The 23,908-nt window shown below is 37.2% G+C and overlaps 2 protein-coding genes across 3 annotated transcripts in view; one reads left to right on the top strand and one right to left on the bottom strand.

Annotated features, from left to right (window-relative positions):
* Positions 1-1,795: 1,795 nt before the first annotated feature.
* On the top strand, positions 1,796-12,178 carry LOC139962664 (microtubule-associated tyrosine carboxypeptidase 1-like). 2 transcript variants are annotated; one of them, XM_071962834.1, is made up of 6 exons: positions 1,796-1,945; positions 3,324-3,919; positions 4,603-4,753; positions 5,237-5,405; positions 6,016-6,183; positions 7,119-12,178. In XM_071962834.1, the coding sequence occupies exons 2-6, from the start codon at positions 3,486-3,488 to the stop codon at positions 7,430-7,432; spliced, it is 1,236 nt and encodes a 411-aa protein (XP_071818935.1). In that variant the 5' UTR covers positions 1,796-1,945; positions 3,324-3,485; the 3' UTR covers positions 7,433-12,178. The 2 variants fall into 2 exon arrangements, with proteins under 2 accessions (XP_071818935.1, XP_071818934.1); XM_071962833.1 differs by having other exon boundaries at positions 1,894-2,122.
* The window catches only part of LOC139962663 (SWI/SNF-related matrix-associated actin-dependent regulator of chromatin subfamily A containing DEAD/H box 1A-like), a 25,787-nt gene continuing 12,441 nt past the window's right edge, over positions 10,563-23,908 (bottom strand). Inside the window, exons 10-20 of the mRNA XM_071962831.1 lie at positions 23,262-23,361; positions 22,622-22,757; positions 21,810-21,945; positions 20,709-20,843; positions 19,547-19,642; positions 18,660-18,905; positions 17,735-17,923; positions 16,652-16,770; positions 15,249-15,431; positions 13,979-14,088; positions 10,563-12,637 (exon numbers count right to left, since the gene is read on the bottom strand). Coding sequence (XP_071818932.1) covers positions 12,576-12,637; positions 13,979-14,088; positions 15,249-15,431; positions 16,652-16,770; positions 17,735-17,923; positions 18,660-18,905; positions 19,547-19,642; positions 20,709-20,843; positions 21,810-21,945; positions 22,622-22,757; positions 23,262-23,361 — 1,512 coding nt within the window. The 3' untranslated portion in view covers positions 10,563-12,575. The remainder of the gene's footprint in view (positions 12,638-13,978; positions 14,089-15,248; positions 15,432-16,651; positions 16,771-17,734; positions 17,924-18,659; positions 18,906-19,546; positions 19,643-20,708; positions 20,844-21,809; positions 21,946-22,621; positions 22,758-23,261; positions 23,362-23,908) is intronic.

Raw genomic sequence — 23,908 nt, 5'->3', positions numbered from 1 at the left:
TACGCAGTAAGTGGAGAATTAAACCGTTCTAAAAGGTACGTGAACGTGAATGGCTCTTGTCTGATTATATAGTCTAATCAAAGCAAATATTTGCCATTCATTGTTAACTCTGCTAAAATAAAATATTATAACAGATATGTTTATATCATAGACCATAAAACAAATTTTAATGGTAAATATACTCCGGTGGCAAACATAAAAAGATAAAAAGTATTGCACACTTAAACCTCTAATTTAAAGGAGCATATTGCCCTGAAGTGTGGCCGTGATGTGTTAAAAAAGGCCTGTATACTTTGAGCGTATACAAATAAAATATCTCTTTCGTAGCCACGTCTTTATAGACTACACGATTTTGGCTACAACGGATTATAAAGCTGTGTACGTATCTACGGCGTGTATGAGTTGATTCACGGTTATATCATTGTTAGATAGAAAGAAAGAATATTTTAAACGCAAATGACAATCTCAAGTGGCAGTTCTTACAATACTCAAGAAGAGCGGCGTCGCCAAGAGTGTGGGGGTAATAAGGAACAACTCCTTAAAACCGTCCGGTACCTACAGCCCCCCCCCCCCCTCTCCCTCACTCCATTGAAATTTGCCTAACGATTTGAATTTATAGTCTGTAATTATGTATATAAGGTTACAAGTTTTGTAAACTTGTGTACACCTGCTGACTTGAATTCATAAATACCAAGAAAACCGTCAAGGACCCATCCATTGCAATTATGTGTAAATAGTCGATCATCGATTGGTCCAAAAAATTACGCCATTACCATAGAAACATTCACTTCGAGGTTACCATAATGTTTCGTCATATATGTACGGTGTTGATTCAATAGTTTCCTCTATATATGATTTACTGCAATGGAGATAGACCGACAGACATAATTTGACAAACAATTTGTGAAAATTATGCTTTGATTATTCGGGTACCATTTTCCAAATTTTAGACAGGAAAATCCAGACTAACTAGAGGCCTAATCTGATCGCGCAATTCACCCACGTACTGTGCCAATCCAAACTATTGTTGCTGTCATGTTTTGCGCATATTCATTCAAGAATCGCCGTGAACTCGTGTCGTCAAGTTGATTTTAGTGTACCCATTCCACGCAACCAATTCCATTTCAATATAGAACAGCTCACAAATCTTGGATAACGTAAACACGAACCCAATGGAATGTAGCGTATGTATCAAAGTAAGGTCAACAAGTGATCCAAGCATTAAAAGTAACGTCAGGGCATTTGGAAAGAAACCCCATAACAAGACTAAACTAAGTGAAACAGGGCCCAGGTCAATCAACAACAAAAATGAATCTGTTAAGCACCATGTTTCAGTGACGTCAATGAACTCATTGATGCTTTGACATTTTATGACCAATGGACCTTATCATTCTTCTGATTCGGTGTATGTCTTCCAACTTCCAAACGATAGTCACTACTGATGCTGACGTCACGAGCAATCTGATTGGCTGAAAACTCCGTAATTGCAAACCTGTTTGGGGGATCGCCCCCCCCCCCCCCCCCCGTCTGGTGATGTCATCGCTCACGAAACCGCCACCGCATGCGATATAACTTACAAAAGATACATTCTGCTACGGGTCTAATCGTATATTAATAAAGGAACGATCATTTCGATGCGAGACTCTCCGCTATGCGCGTTGCAGAAGAAAAATACAACAACATTCTTTGCAAGCATCAATGAAATATACATATTATGTCCACCAACGCTGAATCACTCGTAGCAATTTTAATATAAGTGGCGTTCCATACAGAGAAATATCTCTCAGTGTATCTGAACATGATGTATCATAGCAACATGTTATGCTTTCCGTGGTTTCATATACAATTGAAGTCAATCACCAGTACCAGATTGGCGAGAAATCATTCAAATGCGTGATGAGGGTAGGGAGAGATACTGGTCTAACAGTAACACTAACAGTCAGAGGTATTAATTCTTTGCTAGATTGATTGGTATTCATGTAACCAAAACACCTTATTGCCCAATCGAGTGACCATATTAGTAAATATACTTAACACCAACTACAAAACAGCCAAACCTTACTTGATCGATCCCACAGACCTCAGAGAGTGAGACAGTGAGAGTTGAACTGTTGACTGTAGTGTAAGTTGTAACATTAGGCTAATGTAGAGCCTGTATAGCACTTCAGAACGATAAGCCATGGCATATGGATTACTGTCAAGTTGATTATTCTCGCCAATGCAAAAGAAAACAGGCCTTGTTTTAATTTTACAAAATGGTTTAAGTTAGGCTTAGAGATAAATCTAATTTAGGTCTAAGTTGTTACTCTACTGGTGTTCCCATGCAAAATGTAAGACACAAAATATAAATTAATGGTAAGACTAGAGCTGGCAGGGCAGTCGCATAATTTAATACTTCATTATCAATGCTTGGTGATCAGATGTACCAAAGTTATGATGTCTCCTCATAGGCCTAGGCTACCAGGCCAAATTGTGAGTCCTAAACATGATGTGGTACCCGTGACTTTTTGTGAGGTGAAATATTGAACATGGAAAGAAGTACAAATTAACGTAGCCTCAGGCTAGGTCTTACCACCGATGAAGCAAAATGATATGAACTTAACTGGTAGCTGTATTAATCCTTACCATAACCCACATCAATTACATATATATATCCTACAAGTAGCAAGGGAAAACTGAGTGGGACTTAATCAATGTGAAGGATAGACACATTTTGAGACAATGATGATCAGTTGTACCAAAGTTATGATGTCTCCTCATAGGCCTATCGGCTACCAGGCAAAATTGTGAGTCCTAAACATGATGGTGTACCTGTGACTTTTAGTGAGGTGAAATATTGATCGTGGAAAGAAGAACAAACTAACATAGGCTTAGGCTAGGTCTTACCACCGATTAAGCAAAATGATATGAACTTAACTGGTAACTGTATTAATCCTTACCATAACCCACACCAATTACAGATCCTACAAATAGCAAGGGAAAGCTCAATGGGACTTAATCAATGTGAAGTGTAGACACATTTTGAGACAATGCAAGTAGGTAGGCCTACTGTATGTTACTGAATTTCATTATTTTGGGAAAGGCAACATTTTCTGTTCTTTCTAGCAGGCAAATCAAAACTCCCCTGTGCAGCTGCTTTAAAGTAATGAAGATAGCGTCTTTGTTCATTCAAAAAACTTAGTTAAGAATTTCATCTAATTGTTTAGTATTCTACTATTTATAGTTAATAGTCAGATTTACAGGGAATTCATATAGTAAGATAGTCAAATGTTACATTCTTCTAATGCTTACCATTTTCAAAATGGTTTCTCGTTTATCAACAGCCTGGTCCCTAAACCATGTTCACTAAACTGATCTAACATACTGCACCGAAAGGGGTTCATGCACTCTTTGAGCCAGCCAGGAAAGAATCCCAATGAAGATTAATGTTACCTACCTGTTTAACTCCATTACCCTAGTACAACATCTCAGGGTCAAAAACAACAATGAAGAAAAAACTGAAAAAGAAAGATAAGTCACACCCTACATCAACTTGTAAAAAGGGAATTGTCATCAAAAGTTTTGATCAAACGCCGTCTAAATATTTAGGGAAAGGAGACCCTCTCAATCTGGAAGAAGAAAAATGCCAATTTTTGTGTCATGGTAAAATACCAGACTTTAAATTCAAAGCTACTGAAAGGCAACTAGATTTAATAACCAGTTCAAAGAAATGTGAGATAAAGCATGACCTGTTGCCACAAGCAACATGGATTCTTGAAAAAGTGAAAGAAAAGTATGGCACTGGTGAAGGATATCTACTTCACACCTATGGGCAGAGGATTGACTCGGAGCAAGCATCCGAGGTGTTGAAGGGATACATGGTGGAGAATGGTGTAGATGGTATGATGAGCGTTGCATGGAGCAAAGACCTATCCTGCAGGTTGGTATTAACCGTTAAATTGGTAGAGGACAGAACTTGTTTTCCTAAGTCCACTGGTTGAATTTTTGGACATTTTTTATCAAAAGTTGTAGGAATTTCTGGAGTGCCAATTCCAATATTTATGACATGTATCGATTCTCAAATCAAATTGAGTCAATGGTGTTTAAATGTTCGCACTGATACTTTAGGAGAGAGGGGCAGATGTCGAGTTTACTTTTGTCTAACTTAATTTGTTTATGTTTTGGTCCCCTCTGTTATTGTTACTTGTCATTCAGCCTCGGAAGATGATCCTGCTAGGATCGAAACGTCAGGCCTACTTACTTTTACACATTAAATTACTTATGTCTGTGCCTTTTGCAATGTCACTTGTCCTGCTCTACCCCTCCCCCCCCACCTCCATGGGGAAAACGTTCTTTGTCACACTCTTACTTAAAGGTAGGCCCCAATTCCCAGAGGGGTGTCTCCTCTTGCCAACTGGAGCACCCCCTTTTTGTTTTCGACCTCAATGGCCTGTTCCCAAATTGTGGATGGGGCTCAAAAGTGGGGGTGTTTAAAAAACACTGATTTTGTTGCTCACCCTCTCCCCAGTTCCTCCCTCTGCTCTGTGAAAATCCCACCGCAGTGCTTGTCCTTGTCCTGTTTCTCTTTCAGTTCCAAGGTTGTCTTTATTTATTCTTTCACAGTGGCCGTATGACCTGGGTTGGCCCATGCCTCAAAGCTAATAAGCCGGACGCAAGAAAATACCGTCTGATGTTAAAAGATTCTGCTGATAACTGTTTCCTGAGAGAGAAAGGAATTCTTTGTATTGCAGACCACGAAATTGGAACCCACTTTGTATCCTTTTAAAGATGAATGACTGCCAAACCTGTTAAGAATGATAGTCGTGGACCGTCTGTAAATAGTATAAACTTGGATATAAAATATTTATGTCATGATTACAGTTTAACAAGATGTAGCATTGGACAATGATGTTGGTTATAATGTCATTTAGTTATCATACCATAAGTGTTATGTGTTGATTTCATGCTCCACGCTAAACGACTAAACTAAAAATATTTCTACCATGCAGTGAACACAATACAGTCTCAGAACTATGGTATCAATTTCACCAACCGAGCTCACCCCTTTCCATTTTCAGCTGTTTATGTTGACATTGCATCACAAAATGGAAGAAATTAAAAAGATTATTTTCAACATTCACAATTTATTTTTTTCTTGTTTCTGTAAACCTGATGTCAGTAATTTTTTTTCTTCCTTTTTTTTCTATGATTTTGTCCCTGTATATTTCCTTCATGTATGAATTTTAATATATACCAGATACGTTCATATAATGATGGCCTGCAGCCTTGGTTTTCTAACAGACTAAAGTTTGGCTTACAGAAACTCAAATCTTACTCACTCCAACAAACAGAGGAAGGATTAGCAGCACTTAATACAGTACTCAAGGCCAGATCTAAATACCTCTTCTATCCGGCTTTGCTTTATTGTAAGTATATTTAAACCTGAGGAAAAGCAAAACGCAATGTGTATAAGCGTTAACTGAAAGCGTATCAGTATTGGCCCCAAAATCTTGTTGAGAGTTTTATTAGAACTCTCCTTGCAGTTCTGCCCCTTGAAACTTTATTCCCAGACAATCAGGAGATCAGTATTAAATTAGACAGCGAAATATCTCTGTGAAGTAAAATCCAAATTTATCAAATCAGTTCGATATCTGCAGATATTTGATAAAATTGGATTTTACTTAAACAGCATGCTGTTTAAGTAAAATCCAATTTTATCAAATTAGTTTTGATATCTGCTTTATAAGTAAAATCCAAATTTATCAAATTAGTTTTGATATCTGCTTTAAAGAATTAATGCAAAATCCAGCAAAAAGACAAGTTTCTTAAGAATGAATTGAATTTCTCTTAACTGTGACATATTCCTGTCATTCAGACCCACAACGTCAGGATTTAACCCTTGCATGGTCTCCTCATAGTGGAGTCATTTCATAAAGACCAATACAGTAGTTTAGATTGCCATCTTTCCTTCCTTCTCTGTTGTTTCTCAAACTTGGTAGAATGTTTGTTTGTTTGTTCTTTATCTTTTTTTTACAGACACTGCCTGTAAATCTGAGGAAATGACTTTCCAAGAACTGTTTGAACACTTGGAGAGCTATTTATTAGATAGTGACGTGAGATGGAAGTTAGTGATGAGAGTGAAAAGATACCTACCAGATCCTAACATGAAAGGAGGCACTGGGAAGGACCAGTGTTATTTTAGAGGTACGATAGGGGTGTGTATATTCATGAGTGAGATATATTTGATCCTCCATCTGTAATAACAAGCAGGTGTGCTACTTCAATCACAGACCTTTACTATTATACACCATCAGAAAATAGATGGTAGGATATTTAGGTTCAGATTATTTCCAAATTGCAAAGCTCCAAGAATTTCAATTTTCAAAACATTTTGTGCCAACAATTTTGATTACACCATCTCTTTGTGAACCAGTTAATTGTGCAGCTCACATGTTGTGCAAGAGGATGTGTCTTATCATACTAGCCTCCCACCCCCCTCCCTCCACTGCCACCTTAAATTTGAAGTTTAGTAACTTTTTTTTGTAGACCTTTGGGATCAGTACTTTTGTCACTCGTATTGTATTTACAGAACAGACAATTATACCAGGAAGTTATTCTGCTTGCCAACTTAATGACAGGACATTCAAAATCTCGTGAGAAATGAGTTTGAGATAGATGAGCTACACTTTACAAAATCAGCTATATATATTATTGCCAAACTATTAAAAGAAAATAGCTATTAAGGTTAATTTTTCCTAAAAAAACTTAAGTGTAGCTCATGGAAATGTTCTTTTCAATCTACTATAATGGCTATAGCCAATATCACTCATGCCTTACTCATCACAAAATCATTTTAAGGGCCATTTGAAGCCAAAGGACCTGGGAGATTGTGGGTTCAAGCATTAGCTAAAGGATAGTGAAAAAAGTGTCACTTCTTACCATGGAAACAGTCCACACTTTTAATAATCAGATATATTCTGCTAAAATTCTATTGAATCCAACAGGAGCTAAAAATCATTCATAGTATTGACCATGAAAATGAAGCCTTAAACCAATCCCTGCATTCCACATTTGTATATGATTCGCTTATCGCATCTTCTCATGAAAACGTATTAATCTTTACCTCCCTTCCGCAACAGGTGCTGTGGACATTTTACGTAAACTTGACCGTATCGACTTTGAAGTACTATACAGTGGCAAGGTAGCCCTAGAAGACCTCCCCAGAGTGAGACACAGCGCTCGTCTCACATCGATCAAACTGCCGCCTTTCATGAAAGATAAAGCCACTTATACTTCCCATCTCCGAAAGATTGCTCTATTGAACGATATTCGAGCTAGTCCGATGAGAAGTGGACGAGGTGGAAGGAGAAGTGCCAAGAAGGGAACGACAGATCGACGTCGATCGCAGTCGGTTAGTGCGAGAAGGATCGTGAAAACTTCAGATGAAACTTAGCACGTTGTTTGGTTGTAATATGTTAAGTTGTTAAGCTGATGTATGCGCCAAGAGTGTGCAAATAAATATTCTATTTACCAAAGAGAAATGTTTTCTATTTATATAGGTTATATAGTATTTAACTATGCAAAAGTAAACTTCTATTTTCGCGGTAACGTAACTTATTTTGAACATACTTTCTTTTGTATATGATGGAGAGAAGAAATCTATTTATATCCTAAATTATCATGATTTTACTACCAAAGATATATAGCAGAAAAAATAATCCTGTAAATTCAATATTTTTATCTTAACAAAATTAAAATATATGAGCATATTTATAAAGGAGTATGGGTTGGCAAAAACCAAAGTATTCATCATCTTTTTCATAAAGCTGTAATCATGTAATATTTGAATTAGAAATAATAGTCATAAAGAGCTGTGAAGTTCTTTATTTATTATTTTAGCTATTTTGGATATTTTAGATATATATACAAGCCTGTAATTATCACAAATCGAACTAGTCGGAATCAACATAAAACTCTACATTTTGGCACAATTTCAAACATTCTATTACTGGCACTTGAAACTCTTCAACAACTTTGCAAACTATGTACATTGGGTAGTCCTCAGCCCTCCCACCCCCCCCCCCCCCATCCTTTTCGTTCTTCATTTTTTCTAGTAATTAGGTGAAATCTTGTGAATGTTAAGATTTCACAGAATACATGTTAGTAAAAATACAAGGCTGTCAAAGTAATGCTGAAAAGTTTTTTGTAGCTTTGTGAGGTTGGCCAAGTATCAGTTTTTGAAATCCCTTTCATAGTTCCTCAATCATCAGTGCTCTAGTTTAGTATTTTCATATTCAAAGATTTCTTGCCTGTGGTTTATGCACAGAGTCAAATTTTAATATACAACATCCATTTGAATATCATATCCGAATATTATTGCCATTGACCTTTTGCAATGAGCTCTTCAAGAACTATCCAGGCTGGTTCTCGACTTATTTTTTTTTTTTCAGCATATTATTTCTCCTGTAGACCAAGTAATCATTAGCATATCAGTGTATAATGAAGTACTGTAAGAATAAGAATGATCAAATGTGTAACATGGTTATGTCGATTGTCCACTTCTGGTGATTGGTAACTGTGGTATCCGAGGGTAAGGAATGCAACATTACAGGAACACAACATGTGGAGTGCACATGATGGATTACTGTATTTCTGTTTGTACCAACTTGACGATATCAAACAATACAACCATGAATTCAACTCGGTCATATGGGAATTCAACACTGTGACAGGTACACATCTATATTGCAGTTCAATACTATATTTTATTGCAACTTATTAACAATGTGACTCGGTTATCATATAATTATGTTTCTTTTCTAGTTATAACTTCTAATATAACATTTTCCGAAAACCGTGCAATCAGGCTCTGGGAATTCCCTTCCTCATTCTGTCCCCGCTAAGCCAAGCATTCAATCTTTTAGAAAAACCATCTTGCGTTATTTTGTTGACAGCTACTAAGCTCAAGCCCAATTCTCGTTTCCATTGCTGTACTTGGATTGATCTTGTAGAACATAATTGTTATACATGTCTCTTTACATCAACTTGCTGTTAAATTATCATGGGGGGAGGGGGGGGGTTTAATGGGAGGTTGGGGGTGCTTTCCATTTTCTACTTTGTGGTCTAAACCTAGCTGTCTCTTTTCCGCTAGTCTTCGTAGTTGTTCACTTTTCTCGATGTTATTGTGTATGGTATACGGGAGTGTACATCATCGAGCCCCTATCGGGGTTTCTGTGCACTTCCTTTCACCTCATGTATATATCATTTCTGTAACTACAATTTATGTTATGTTGAATCTATGTGTTTATACGCGAAGTGATAAACCAAATAAACGAAACGAATAATGCTGATAAATAAAACACATGATGTTGGAATTTCAATGCCTTTGACTTACTAATACCACCATTTGCTGCAATATTTTTGGAGTATCTTTGTCCATTGCCCAAACTTGACAATGACAATATGATTTATAATTACAATCTGTAGGTTAATATCCTTATTAAAATGAAACTACACAGGATGATTTTGGTAAAAACTTCTTTTTATTCTCTTTATTTATTCTTTCTTTTTGTTAACAGACTAGTAAATCCTTCAGGTCCACATTGAATTAGATTCTCTAAAGGATATCTAGTTTTCTTTGTAAACAGTTGCAATTCAAAAAACACAATTTTCTAATACATTCGATGGAGAACAGGTCCAAGGTACTCGCCCTGATATACTTAAAAACAAGATATGAGAGACATTTTGAAGGGGGAGAAGAGGAAGTGAAAACAAACACAAAAACACAAAAGGCATATTGTTCTACAATCCTCTGTGATTTATTCTGAGACAGATCTACTTTCAATTTAAATGATTGACCTAATCAGGTCATAAAGAAAAATGAAGTAACACTTTTGTAAAAGTTTCAGCTAGTGACTTGAAATTTGACTTTTAGTGAATTGCCGGTAATTACGACAAAAGTCAATCAAGGAAGGTACAGCACCAATACCATTACTACTGCATCCACCCCTGACAACCAAATTATGAAAATCACATTCTTTGATTATCCCCCTCATCCCCCCCCCCCCAACACTGCCCAAAAGAGAAACACCAAAAACATTGATACCGTAAACTCCAAGAATCATATGCAGCCACACTTGTTGTTAAACCCTGACCCTCTACTATAGGTGGCGCTATACTTGAGAAAAATTTTGTGCACAATTTCATTCCTTTTTTCCCAAAATATAGTATTTCTGCAGTTAAAAACTGTTCAAACTGATAACCCTGAAAACTGTTGATATGCAGAGAAAGACAGAACAAAGTAAGGGAATGGCTATGCTCAATTGGAGGGAATATTGTTGCATAATGTTATGGAATGAATGCATATCCTTTGATAGAAGGCCCATCCGTGACACTCGATCACTCTGTAAGATTTCAAACATTTTACATAAACTTTGAAACTGGACAAAGAGCACAACCGAATGAAGGAAAGCTAGCATGGATTACGAAGATTTCACACCGGAACGGACAATAACAATTCTGGAAAAGCAGATAAGAAATACTGAACATAAGAAGGAAAAATTATGTATGTAGGTATGTATGTAAGATCCTCCTGCAAGCTGGAACTCGCAAAAAAGCCATCATTGGCTTATCAAAGCTGCAAGCTGACCGAAGTCAGTCTCTTAGATTCATAGTTTAACGTCCATGATTATGAATTGTCAACAACTCTGTAACTGGATGACATACATTAATCTTGGAGTGACTCGAACTCGGGACCTTATGATTGATGTAAAGGATATTTTTGGGGGTTTGTGAAACATTGATCATTGCAATACGACTTTCTTGATGCGGGTTTTAGACTGCATAATATATATATTGCACAATGAATCTTATCTCATAACATTACCAGCATGCTAGTACCGAGGAGAATAAGTTTACCCATTGAGAGCACCAACAAGGTGGTGTTGTGTATTGAGTTCTCAAGAAGAATTCAAGATCTATTAAGGTAATTTGGAGAATTTGGAGAATTATCAAAGCATCCTTTGAGCACTTCAATTAGCAAAGTGTAATCTTTTTGCAAAATATATGTCTTATGTATTCCAAAATATTTAATGCTTTACCCAATCAATTCTTAATCAATTATAACTTTCAGTAATTATGAAAATATCTAAATTTTCCCCTTTTCTGATTCTAAGAGACAATCCTTTTTGAATTAATAAGGCACTGACCTGTTCCATAAAGCAATGCTACACAATACTAGATTGTAAAAGAACAAGACTTAGACATCTTACTAATCTCATATCAACCTAAGGTGTATAAAATGATAATTAATGTCACTGGAGACTACGCCAACTGGATCATTGATGGCTGCATGCAGCTGGACCATGATACTGTTCAAGTGACTACAGACAACTCATTAATGATACTGTTGATGGCTGCATGCAACCTGATAATAAATAATGATATTGTTGTTGACTATATGAAGCTGACTGTTGTCAATGGTGACAATGAGAACTAGATAATATTGTTCAATCATTGATGGCTACCTGTAACAAGGTCAGGAGCTGTTGATGGCTGCATGCAACCTGAACATGATACTGTCAGTGACTACAAACAACTCATTAATGATACTGTTGATGGCTGCATGCAACTTGATACTAAATCATGATACTGTACGTGATACAAACTGATCATAATACTTCTGTCGACTTCATGACAAGAGTCATGGACACAGTTATAGACAAATTACAACTGGATCATACCACTGTAGATTCTTTGGAACTAAATCACAAATTGACTACAACAGGCACCTACATGACATACTCTATTGTTCGTGACTGCATTCAACTTAACTGTATGCAGCAAATGAGTCTGACAACTTTTAAGTCATTGGATGAGTAGACATATTGAACCAGTTAAAGTGTAACATTGACGGTCATTATGAAAATGACAAATGCAGCCAGTATCTTCCACGTGAAAGTACGACCATAGTGACAGCAAACAAACGACTATTTGAAACTAAAAAGCTTTCATCATTTTCCTCAGTCAGCAAATTAAGTGAGCTCTCTTTAATAACTTCAAAGTTTCTTTGTGCCCTGATGTGAGTTATTTGTGTACTTGCATAAATAACCTAGTCACTTGGCAAAATGTGAACAACTATATCGAGCAGAACGAAACAATGTATTAAAGTCTGGCAAAAAGTTTGTAACAAAATAATAAACAGTCCATACAAAAAACAACAAACTAGAAGAAAAGTAAACAGACAACGAAATTGGAATGTAAATAAATGACAAAAACAAGAAGAGAAAATCAATCGAGAAAATTATTGAAAGAAAGCGTCTTCGTTCCGAAGTCGTTTTCAATCCCTCTCGTGAAACTTGGCTCCAAAATTTCACTAAATGCCTCTTGCCAACTGCTATACTTTCCAGTTTTCACTGTATTTAACGGTTCTTCCCTTCAGTGTAACTCCAGTCCGCTGAGCTATTCCTTTCAGTTTTCACTGTACTGGATACTATTTCTCATTTCAGCAAAACTCTTGACCTTTCCTGAGATATCCGTTGTCCATTTTTCACTGTACCACGTGCTTCTTGATCTATTCACGCTATTTCTAACTGACATTAACTGACCTCCAGTGCTTCCTTCAATAGATCTGCTATGTTAAGTTTCTCTGCTTCACCATCTGGAAAGGCAAGAAAGAATGAAATTTAAAACAAGTCAAGTCATAAATCAAATCATAAATCAAAAAGTCAAATCAAAAATTAAATCATAAAGCCAACAGGTGCAGTGATTCCTCTGCTGCATATTATAAAGCACAACTTGCAACACACACAACTTATAAACACAACTTATATTCACAGCTCTATAAGCACAACAACAATAGTCAACTGTGCGCGCAAGATTCTTGTAATTAAATAAAGTGGAACCACATACCAACTATAGAGTATATCAAAGCTTTACTATGGGAGTTATCATGATTATGCTGCCTCACTTTCAAATTTTGCTTTCTGCTGACCTCAAATGACCTTTGACTTTATAGAGAAAACAGTTTTTCTTGTACTCAATAAGGTGGACCCACATATTATAGAAAGATGTTAGGCAAGAATTTAAATTTGAATACTTGTAGATTGTTAACAAGACTGCTATCAGTCTAGGTTGCATTTCTTGACCACTTTGAAATCATCTAAGATTCAATCCATTTTTAATTAAACTACTTAGTCTACCACAGAGACCTGTAATGGTTAGTTCCTCAGAAGCTACCCAACACCCAACAGTAAGACTTAAAGACTTCATGACCTCCAATAATATGTTCAATGTGCATTACCAATTTGCCAGGGACAAATGGTGTTGAATGTCTTACAAAGAGTGTTCTGTTGTTTCCATAACGTTAATAGAACAGGGTATTGGTTGAGACTTTTGTTAAACAATGGATAAGCATGGTCATTAAGGCCTGCACTGAGGAGCAGATGTCATCACTGATTTAGCTTAAAAAAACCCAGAACAGCTGACATAGCAACATTACTGGCACTCATGCCTTCCCTTTGGTTTTGGAGTATGACCTCAGATAACCTTTGACCTCAGCAACAAACACAAGGGTTCTTTTTTTTTTACTTTATAAAGTCAATCCACATTTCTAGTTTGAAAGTTTATGCAAGCTTTACGAGGTAATGTCTTTACGAGGTAATGTCTTTATGAGGTAATGTCTTTATGAGGTAATGTCTTTACTGGGTAATGTCTTTACCAGGTAATGTCTTTACGAGGTAATGTCTTTACGAGGTCATGTCTTTACAACTCTCTTGACTTCAATTGACCTTTGATCTTCAGAGAAAAGAACAGGGATATTTTACTTCATAAGACGAATCCATATATCCAGTATGCAGTTCATCCAAGCTTTATATTTTCAAGTTTCGGGGTTGACAAGACATTAAGATGTTGATTGTTGTTGATCGAAAGTGACCTTTGACCTTTACAAAACCTATACGGTGTATCAAAGCTTCGCTTATGGAGTTAATGTAATTCTTACCATGATCGTCAGAGGTCATCTGCTTTTCGAGATGCAGCTTTTGTTGCGCTCGCTGCAACATGGATTCATCCACTGTGCCTTTGCTAACAAGTTTGATAACTGTCACCTCCCTGCAAGAGAAGTTACCAAGTTAAGCAATAGAGGGTAAGACACCGCACACAACAAAAATAGCCTTGTATAATAGTAACATGCAGAAGTAATTTAACAGATTTTACCATTGTTACATCCTAACAAGATACATTCAAAAATGAAGTAGGAAAGTAAGAGAAGAAAATCAAGTTTTATTTTAAATTATTTATGACTCTCACATCCCGACAAGATATCTTCAACAGTGAAGATTTTACCACTGCATTACCACTGTATTACCACTGCATTACCACTGCATTACCACTGTATCATCTCTGAAACATACTGACAAGTGAAATAGCAAAGGCTAGGTGAAGACCATGACATTTTATGCCAGTTACATTAGTTTACTGTAGGTTATAGCAACCAGTGAAAGGGTAAGCACGTCACAGACATGTTTGAGACACGACAGTATAGTATACACATCCGATGCTAACATCTGGTAGTGATAAACCAAGACAATAAATATTGCACTCAACTATATGTACAGGTTCCCTGACTATATCTCTATTGTCCAGCAAATTATTTACAAAACCTAATCATGTTTCCATTTCAAATAATCAAGAAATGTTTTGGGAATGACTGGTTATGTTAGATCGGTGATAGTAAAGACATAAATGCTGCTTCAAGGCACAATAAAATTTGGAAGTGATAAATTAAAATCAGGGTGCATAAGAACGTTGTGGTCAAGTGGCTAAGGCAGTTGACTTGTGATCTAAGGCTTGCAGGTTCGATTCCTGTCCAGATCGTTACGTTGTGTCCTTGGGCGAGGCACTTTATCTCCATTGCCTCTCTTCACCCAGGTGTATAAATGGAGACCTGTGAGATAAACTGTCAGCTGGGCGCTGTTTAGCTGCTGCCATATGGAGGGATTGTCTCTATGTTTGACAGGTTATCGTTGACCAGGGTAATATTGTTATGCGCCTTGAGCACTGTTATCGGTGGATATGTCTGCCCATTCTAAATCCTCAATATTCTTCTTAATATCATAATTATTATTAAAATAAAAGTGTTAATTTGCTTTAATGTTGACATTTCTCTACTAAATTCTCTCTCTCCAGGTGATGGCAACATTTTGTTCCTTGATGGAATACCTGAAGGCCAATGTCTACGAAATAAACAACTACTCGAACATATGACTTACTTCGTCTGCCCCACTCTGTGGCAACGATCTTCAGCCTGCTTGTCATTGTGTGGGTTGTAATCAATGTCATACAGAATCACCGTGTTGGCAATGGTGAGGTTAATTCCAAGGCCACACGCCTTGGTGGAAAGTAGGAATACAAATATGTCTGGGTCATTGATAAACTTATCCATGATCTCGCCTCTGTAGGAAAAGTAGGAAAAGAAAAACATGTTGAATTATTTAAAATGAGATCTATTAATTAACGTACACATGTTAAGTTCTCTTATTCTTGTTCTATGATGTAATGACACAAGTCTGCACAACGGTGGGACTTTGTTATTCATCAAATATTCTATAGTTTTTTCTAATGGCAGGGTGCAGGGGAGGGAAGTTGCTTGGAGGAGGGGGGAGGGTTATGGAGGCAGAATATTTCTTAATCATTAATATTCTGATAAAGGTGTGATTACATTGTTTCATGTACTAACATCTCCCCAACTGAAGTAGACCTGCCCATAATGATAAAGATGTGATTACACTGTTTCATGTACTTACCTCTCCCCAAATCAAATAGACCTATCCATTCTGATAAAGATGTGATTACATTGTTTCAGATACTAACCTCTCCCCAACTGAAGTAGACCCATCCATTCTGATAAAGGTGTGATTACATTGATTCATTTACTTACCTCTCCCAAACTGAAATATATCAGTCCATTCTGATAAAGGTATGATTACATTGTTTCACATACTAACTCTCCCAGCAGAAGAAGACCAGTCCATTCTGATAAAGGTGTTATTAAATTGTTAAAGATGCTTACCTCTCCCCCAACAGAAGAAGACCCGTCCATTCTGATAAAGATGTAATTACATTGTTTCAGATACTAACGTCTCCCCAACAGAAGTACACCAGTCCATTGTGATAACGGTATGATTACATTGTTTCAGATTCTAACCTCTCCCCTGCAGAAGTACACCAGTCCATTCTGATAGAGGTGTGATTACATTGTTTCATGTACTTACCTCTCCCCCAACTGAAGTAGACCCATCCATTCTGACAAAGGTGTGATTACATTAATGACTTTACTTACCTCTCCCAACTGAAGTAGATCAGTCCATTCTGATAAAGGTGTGATAACATTGTTTCAGATACTAACCTCTCCCCAACTGAAGTAGACCCATCCATTCTGACAAAGGTGTGATTACATTAATTACTTTACTTACCTCTCCCAAACTGAAGTAGATCAGTCCATTCTGATAAAGGTATTATGACATTGTTTCAGATTTCTAACCTCTCCCCTGCAGAAGTACACCAGTCCATTCTGATAATGGTATGATTACATTGTTTCACATACTAACTCTCCCCGCAGAAGAAGACCAGTCCATTCTAATAAAGGTGTGATTACATTGTTTCAGATACTAACCTCTCCCCAACTGAAGTAGACCCGTCCATTCTGAGGTAGTTGTGTTTACACTGCTTCATGTAAGGCTCCATGATATCCAACATCATGACAAACTGACTGAATAGTAAAACCTTCAAACCCTGTGGGGGGAATCATCCAAAAAATATCACTAAATCATATCAGTTTGTTTTGCACAGTGGCGTAGGAAGGTACTTTTGAGTGGGGGGGCTGAAGATCGATGGCCGGCCTGGGGGAGGGGTCTAAGGGGAATTTTTGGAATTTTTTGCATTTCCAGGTGGCCTCAGATGCAATTTGGTGCAATATAGCACACTTCAACACCCACTCCGTTTTGTAAACTTAATTTTGTATTTTCACCTGGCCTTAGATGCAATTTGGTGCTCCAAATGAGATTTTTTTTCTCATTTGGAAATGAAAAAGGGGTTTTCTGACTTGCGAAGCGGGGGGCGGAATGATACTTCCGCCCCTCCACATTTTTCACTGGGGGGGGCTGGCACCCCCCCAGCCCCCCCGGTTCCTACGCCCTTGGTTTTGCAGACTCTTTTCATACTTGGCTGACATACTCCTTAAAAGGTCTTTAGAATGTGCTAACATGTTGATGCTAGAGAGAATGTGCAAGATAAACAGAAATGCTGCTACAATCAACTCAAATATAAGATGTGTAAATAACCAACATAGGCTTAATGAACCATGTCTACATTTAAATAACTTGGACTATCATTACCCTTTCCCCAACAGAAGAAGACCATTCGAATAAAGGTGTGATAACATTGTTTCAGATACTAACCACTCCCAACAGAAGACCCATCCGTTCCGAAAAAACCATGTCATCATTTAAAATAACTTTGACTTTAAATTGACTATCATTACCATATATTCTATATCATTTTATGAAAACTCACATAAAATTCTGAATTGTCATCAAAACTATTGGATTTTAGTTGGTATAAAATTAATTTCAATAACATTTATAGGTAACAGACACATTCCACTTTTTTTCTTCTTGTGGACTAAATGGAAATTTCTTAAGGAACCATTTTTACACAACCAAATTTCTAGTCCAACCACTCTCCATGACTATTTTACCTGTTCTTTTAACTCTGGTAGAATTCTACCCAAGGCTTTGAATTTTCCCGATTCCATGATCGCTGACTCCTCCAGCCTGAAGTGAGAGACTGAGGGGTACAGTGTGCAGAGATGATGTAGCTCATAGTCAGACATCACGCCCATGTCTTCTTCTATCAGTATCGGATCTGCTTCATAATGCGTTGGTTCCTGAAGGAGAAGAAAAGTAATCGGTAGAGCAGAGGGAGTTATCTACAAAGAACGACTTTCAAAGCAGTGACCACAGGATTACAAGTAGCTGTGTTAAACCAATTGAGTTTTCAAGACTCAACTCCTTCTATGCTGTAAAAATAAATATTATTTATTTTTTGGGTGGGAAAAGAAAATATGTTAATTCTGTTTATTTCAACAATTAATAACTTTTAAAGACACATAGAAAAAAGGTGTTTTTTTTATATGGAAATTATTCATGACTAAGACTATGAACAGTTAAGCAGTACAAAGATTGCAAAAGTAGAATTTTAGTTTTGACATTTCATAGAACTCCACAAAAGCAACTTTCATTTGCAAGTTACCTTTCTGTTTCACGCTCGTTCGACCGTTAAAAACAATTTTTATCGGTTCCTCACCCATTCCTTATTACAGCTAATATTAATCCATTCATTTCTAAAATATAAGAACAACGAAAATATTATTTAACCAACACATAATCCAAATGTTACTAGGTTGAATTCCAATGCCACTTGTCACTGTAAAACTAGGAAATCTAGTGATTCTAGTCTCTTCGTTTGATGAACTGCTGAAAATTTAAAGTTTGATTTCTCAAACACTTAAAGTGATACTGATCTAATACCTGCAAGGTGACAAGTTCTTATTGTTAGTCTTTAAATTCATCAAAATAACTTTTTGTGCTTCAAGTTATCCTTTCTTTATTAAGCAAACTTACCCTCAGCATCAGTTTGGACATTTCTTTGAGTTTTTCGTTCGTATATAGTCTTCGCATCAATAAGGGATGGTTAGCTAGCTTCCTGAGTTCCATTAAAGCCGACATGGTGTTTTTAGCCAATGACGAGCCTTTCAGATCCTTGTTTCTATGTAAGGATGCCTTTAATTCCTGGTAGAATATTTGTTGAGTTGGCACCATCGGACAAACCTCCACCTGGATTATCTTCTTGGGCAATTCGGCCAAGACCTGCCCGGAAAAAAAAAGAACATACGCAGGATTAATGAGTGACTTAACCTGTACCTCTGAAAGGATTAATGGCTGTTGCAAACAAACTTCACAGAGAGAATACTCTTCCCCTGCAGTTTGCCATTTCAAGTTTACTTCCCTCATGACAAAATTCTAAGACTTCCCATTACATTGGTACCAATGCCCCCATCTTCCCTTTTGTTCCATCTCCATCTCCCCCCCCCCCCATTTCCCCCATGAATGAACTGACCTGAGAATCTGTCAATATACATATAAAAAAATCATAACATTGCATTGTATTCTTGTAGAGTGATGCCCTAACTTCCTGTTTGCTCTGGTTTGGCAATTTCCAATAATTTTACCAAACCTAAGGAGTATCACTCGTAGAAACTAATATCAATCGAACTATGATGCCCTTCTAGTCTTTCTCAGTGTGGAGTTCCTTGGATGTCCACCGGCAGAAGTTAACCAACACCACACAGACACATTTGGCAAATAGTTTATGATGCATTTTCATTTGAAATTGATGACAAAACAATCAAACCCTATGAATATACAAAAGGTAAGGCTGTCGTTTGCAAATGATACAGGCGATAATGAAATGCATAATGCCAAAAAAAATTAAAAGCAAAATAACAAACTTCGTCTTTGACCCTGCGTAGAACAAATGGCTCCATGATCTGTTTGGCCTGTTGGATCCGATCTTGAACGAAGGAACTTTCATCCGCACTCGAGATCTGGAATTACAATCGTCGGGTTGGGTTAGAGGATTAGTTTCATGGCAGCATAGCATTAAGTCGGCAACTTGCAATTTATTTTAATGAAATGAGAGATGAAACCTATCTACGACAAGTAATAAAAAATCCTTGGATTTTAGAAGAAGATATCACCCACACCTCCTAAACGTCTGTAAATTATTTGTTTCTAAAGCCCGCCCGCCACACACTGCCCGACTACTGATTTAGACCCAACTCAAACGTCGTCACTAGGAAAATCGTAGCTAGTCAGGCATCGTGTGCGTGTTCATAGAGCTATGACTGATCCAGATTTTATGTCAATTTAAGTTGCGTAAAGCTCCGGTCGAGAAAACTGAAAAGGTAGTTGTTTTCCCAACTGGCGGTCAGCAGTGTGTGGCGGTTCACAACTTAAGACTGTACGATTCTTAACAAATGTAACCAATCACAGGGAAATATAACATTGCATGTGACCTAAACGAGCACCGGTCGCTAAACAGTCACAAACGTGCGCTGGTGAGTCGGACAGTGTTCAGGGTTTCATGTGTCTTCACAACAATTGCAAACTAGGTCACGACTGTTGAGTTGAGTCGGCTTGTGACCAGTTGGGGAAGGAGGGGTATTTTTTTATCTTGTTTACAAAAGAGTTCACATTGAGTATCTGTTAACAAATGACACCATAAAATACTTGCCAAAGGAATATTTGTTGGATGAGATAAATCAAGGAGTTTCTTGAGCAGCTAGCTGTATGCATACTGGCTGCCCATTTCTGAAAATCGTTACTTATCTTAATGTTATTATACAAATGTTATAATTCACGTCACTAACTCACGCTTTCTCTGTCACCAAATGAACACTGATGAAATAATGAGTAGATCTATTGTATCGTTTTGAATTTTCGAGCACAGAGGGTAAGCATATTATTGGGAAATATTCATCGCAAACAATCAAATTTGCCATCAAAACATTTCCTACTGGATTCTCCCTCCAAAAAATTGGAGGTGAAAGAAAGCATTAATTGAAAATCATAATTTTAATTTTACAGATATTTGAAAACGTGTCAACTTACATTTGAGAATAACCTTTGAAGTGTCAAAGTCTTCTCGGGACTATCTAGGGTTGGTACCACGAAACAGATCAACGACATCAGCTCGAGGAGATTGTTCTGGAGAGGGGTTCCTGTTAGGAGCAATTTCTGACGACTCTGCAGAAAAAGATCAAATTGATGGAAGTAAAGACGTCACTTTATATAACAGTTTTTATTCTTCCAAGTTTGTTAAATTCCATTTCTTAAAATCACAGAATTAGAGGGATCTGCCAAACAACAAGAGTCTTGAAGAGATTGGGTGGATTTTTCGCTGCCATCCAGAGATATAATATTAACTACTTAGTGTTTGCATGGCCTTGTAACGGTGTGTAGTGTTGTGAACAGTTTTCTTGTGTCAGAAGGGCTTTGTTCGTGTTGTTCAAGAATGTTGAGATTTGAACATTTGTTTAAACAAATGGCTGACTTGTTTACAGTTGTACAGAAGTTAGCTTATGACATTTTGTTCTGTTGAGGCTTTGTTTGTGGAGTAATGTTTTTGTGCCGTTAAGTATCGGTAGTATCAGTATCGAGTTGGGTTTTAACTTGACTCGTATTTATCAGAAATGATGCGTTTAAGGTGTTTGTTCAATAAGCATTGATTTTGAACTGTTGTTCAGCAGTATAAGTTTAAAGGTAATTTCCAGAAATGTTACATTGCAAAATATTGTTCAGTAGTAAAGTTTACATCGTAAATAGTTTGGTGAGTTGTCAACTTCTTTTTCAGAACTGTTGCATTGTGGGATGTTCACAAGATATGACTTCTGAATTGTTGCTCAAAAAGTGTCGAGTTGTGAAGTGTACAGGAAAGTTACAAAAGTGTAGAGAAGTGTTGTTCAAAAGAGTTGAATTGCTAAGCATTGCTCAGAAGTATTAAAGAGTGTAGTGATGTCCAGAAGAAGTGTAGGGATGCAGAGTGTCGTTAAGAAGGATTGAGCTCTAAATGACATTTAAGAGACTGCGATGTGTAGTGATGTTCAAACGTGCCGTGATGTGAAGTGTTCTACATAAAGTATCTACATTTTGAATGCAAATCTACAACTGAGCAAATTTTGATTGACATCAATTAAAAGCAATTATATTTACCTTGATTTTCATCAGCGATTTATACCTAAGACTCTTGACGTTTTTGAGCATATGACCTTCATCATATACAGAGTACTGTAGCTTTAGCCTCTTGAAGAGTCTCTTGTAGTCTACATCGCTGGTAGCCATGCTATATCTGCAGAAAGATATAACAAAACAGAGGACATTACTTGGAAGCAATACAGCTTCAACACCAAAAGAGATTCTGTTGGGAGTGAAACATCATGATGCCACTCAAACATTTATGCAGCTTCTCACCGCAACGTGTTATCATGTACGCTTCAGCAACCATCATCCATAGCTCTCCACCTCACATCCTAACCGGCTCAATAGAGGAGAGTAATATGTACTGTTCAATGTGATTTCGATCAAGGGAAGACTCAACAAACGTAGCCAAACAACCACTTCACGTTTGATACTTTATTCACAAGTTGTTACAACACTGGATGCTCGGACCAATACCATCAACCTAACCTTTGGCATACAGACCACATGTGGCTTACAATAGTACCAGCATCTGACCACTTTCTCACACACTGAGGGAGATGAAGGCAACCCATTCACCGTCAATGCATTGTAACTACGGTGATTGACGTTGCTTTTGAAACCACTGAAAAAACAGAATCACCGGCTGTTTTACTGGGACAAACGGCAAACCCATTTCAACAACACCTCAATGTAACCATATCTATGTATCTACAGCTTCGATGTCAGATGTGTTTGATCATTTGTGCAGCCTGCAGCATTTCCAATGTCACAAAGACTGGCCATTCATGCACTACATGTAATACAGATACAGTTTCTGTACTTACGAGGTAATTAAAACATTACAATCTAAAGATCCGTAGAGTATATCTTCAGCCAGTTGCATTCTGTAGTCTCTATCACCCGTATACAAGATAGCCTCCATTGACGGGCACCACTTGTTGAACTCTCGTAGCCAGTTTTCTACAGAGAGAGATGGATATGAAAGAAAGGCAAATCATTTAGTGGTCGTCAGTATCTGCTATTAATGACTAGCACGCTGATAATTGCTCGACATTTTTCCTGGAGATTTAGGACCTAACAAAATTTTCTCCCAACATTGATGGGGTGTCGTAAAGTTAAGAAAATCAAGTGCAAGAGAGTATTGGAGGGTGTAAGGTAAAGTGTAGTAAAAGTGTAAGAAAGAATAGAAAGTAATAATAGAACAAAATATGTCAGGCAGAAATGCTCTGTCAATGGCTGGAAATGAGTTTGAACATTGGAGACCATTATTTGACACTCTTCCATAAAAAGTAAAGTGTTAATACAGATATGTACTGAAGAAAATGACGAAAAAAGGTAATGGTTCAAGATTGAATTTTGCAACACTACAATGGTCGGTATGTAGGTTCTGAGACACAGTAGTGTTCTTAGACTAAATCAAATAAAGATTAAAACTAATTTGCTACAAATTTGACAAAGAGTTACCTAAAGTCGATGCGGGTGCAACTATAAGATGAGGACCGGTGTTTCCTTCCTCCATAAGAGAAGCTAGAAATGCAATAACCTGAATGGTTTTACCCAGACCCTGTAAATAAAAAATATACAAAATCACAATGATGATGACAAGTCTTCTCCAAAAGAACAATTTTTAAACCTCTTTCAAGTAATTGAGAACCAGAAAACACTAGCAATCTTTATAAACTATCAAAATTGATGGGTCAGAAGTAAGAGAAATTCAACAAATCTTGAAAGTAGCATAAAAGGAGATGAGCGGGATGATTCAAGAGGACAATATTCTTGATATTGATCAGTGGTATTCACTCAAGTTTTGAGTACTGTGCTGGGTTTTTAACTTTGTGGCATTCTGACCGAGCCATGTGACATCAAAATTGTAGTTTGAGTACAACAGCACGGTCGCACGGATACGAGTACAACACCATGGATACGAGCACAGCAGCATGGATACGTGTACAACAGCATGGATACAAGTACAACAGTGTGTTTACGTGAACAACAGCATGGATACGTGTACAACAGCATGGATATGTGTACCAAAGAATGAGTATGAGAGCATTTAATTTCCAAGCATAAGGCTGTAAGCACGAGTACCAGTACTGAAGTTTGCACTAGCA

This window comes from Apostichopus japonicus, chromosome 21 (assembly GCF_037975245.1).
Source record: "Apostichopus japonicus isolate 1M-3 chromosome 21, ASM3797524v1, whole genome shotgun sequence".
NCBI classification, from domain to species: Eukaryota; Metazoa; Echinodermata; class Holothuroidea; order Aspidochirotida; family Stichopodidae; genus Apostichopus; species Apostichopus japonicus.
The sequence above is the reverse complement of the archived record's forward strand: the minus strand, read 5'-3'. Positions and strand labels throughout refer to the sequence as shown.

Coding starts and splice junctions, on each gene's coding strand:
- LOC139962664 (XM_071962834.1), top strand. CDS start 3,486: ATGAAGAAAAAACTGAAAAAGAAAGATAAGTCACACCCTACATCAACT. Junction 4,754..5,236: donor ACGAAATTGGAACCCACTTT/GTATCCTTTTAA, acceptor AATATATACCAG/ATACGTTCATATAATGATGG. Junction 5,406..6,015: donor CTATCCGGCTTTGCTTTATT/GTAAGTATATTT, acceptor TTTTTTTTACAG/ACACTGCCTGTAAATCTGAG.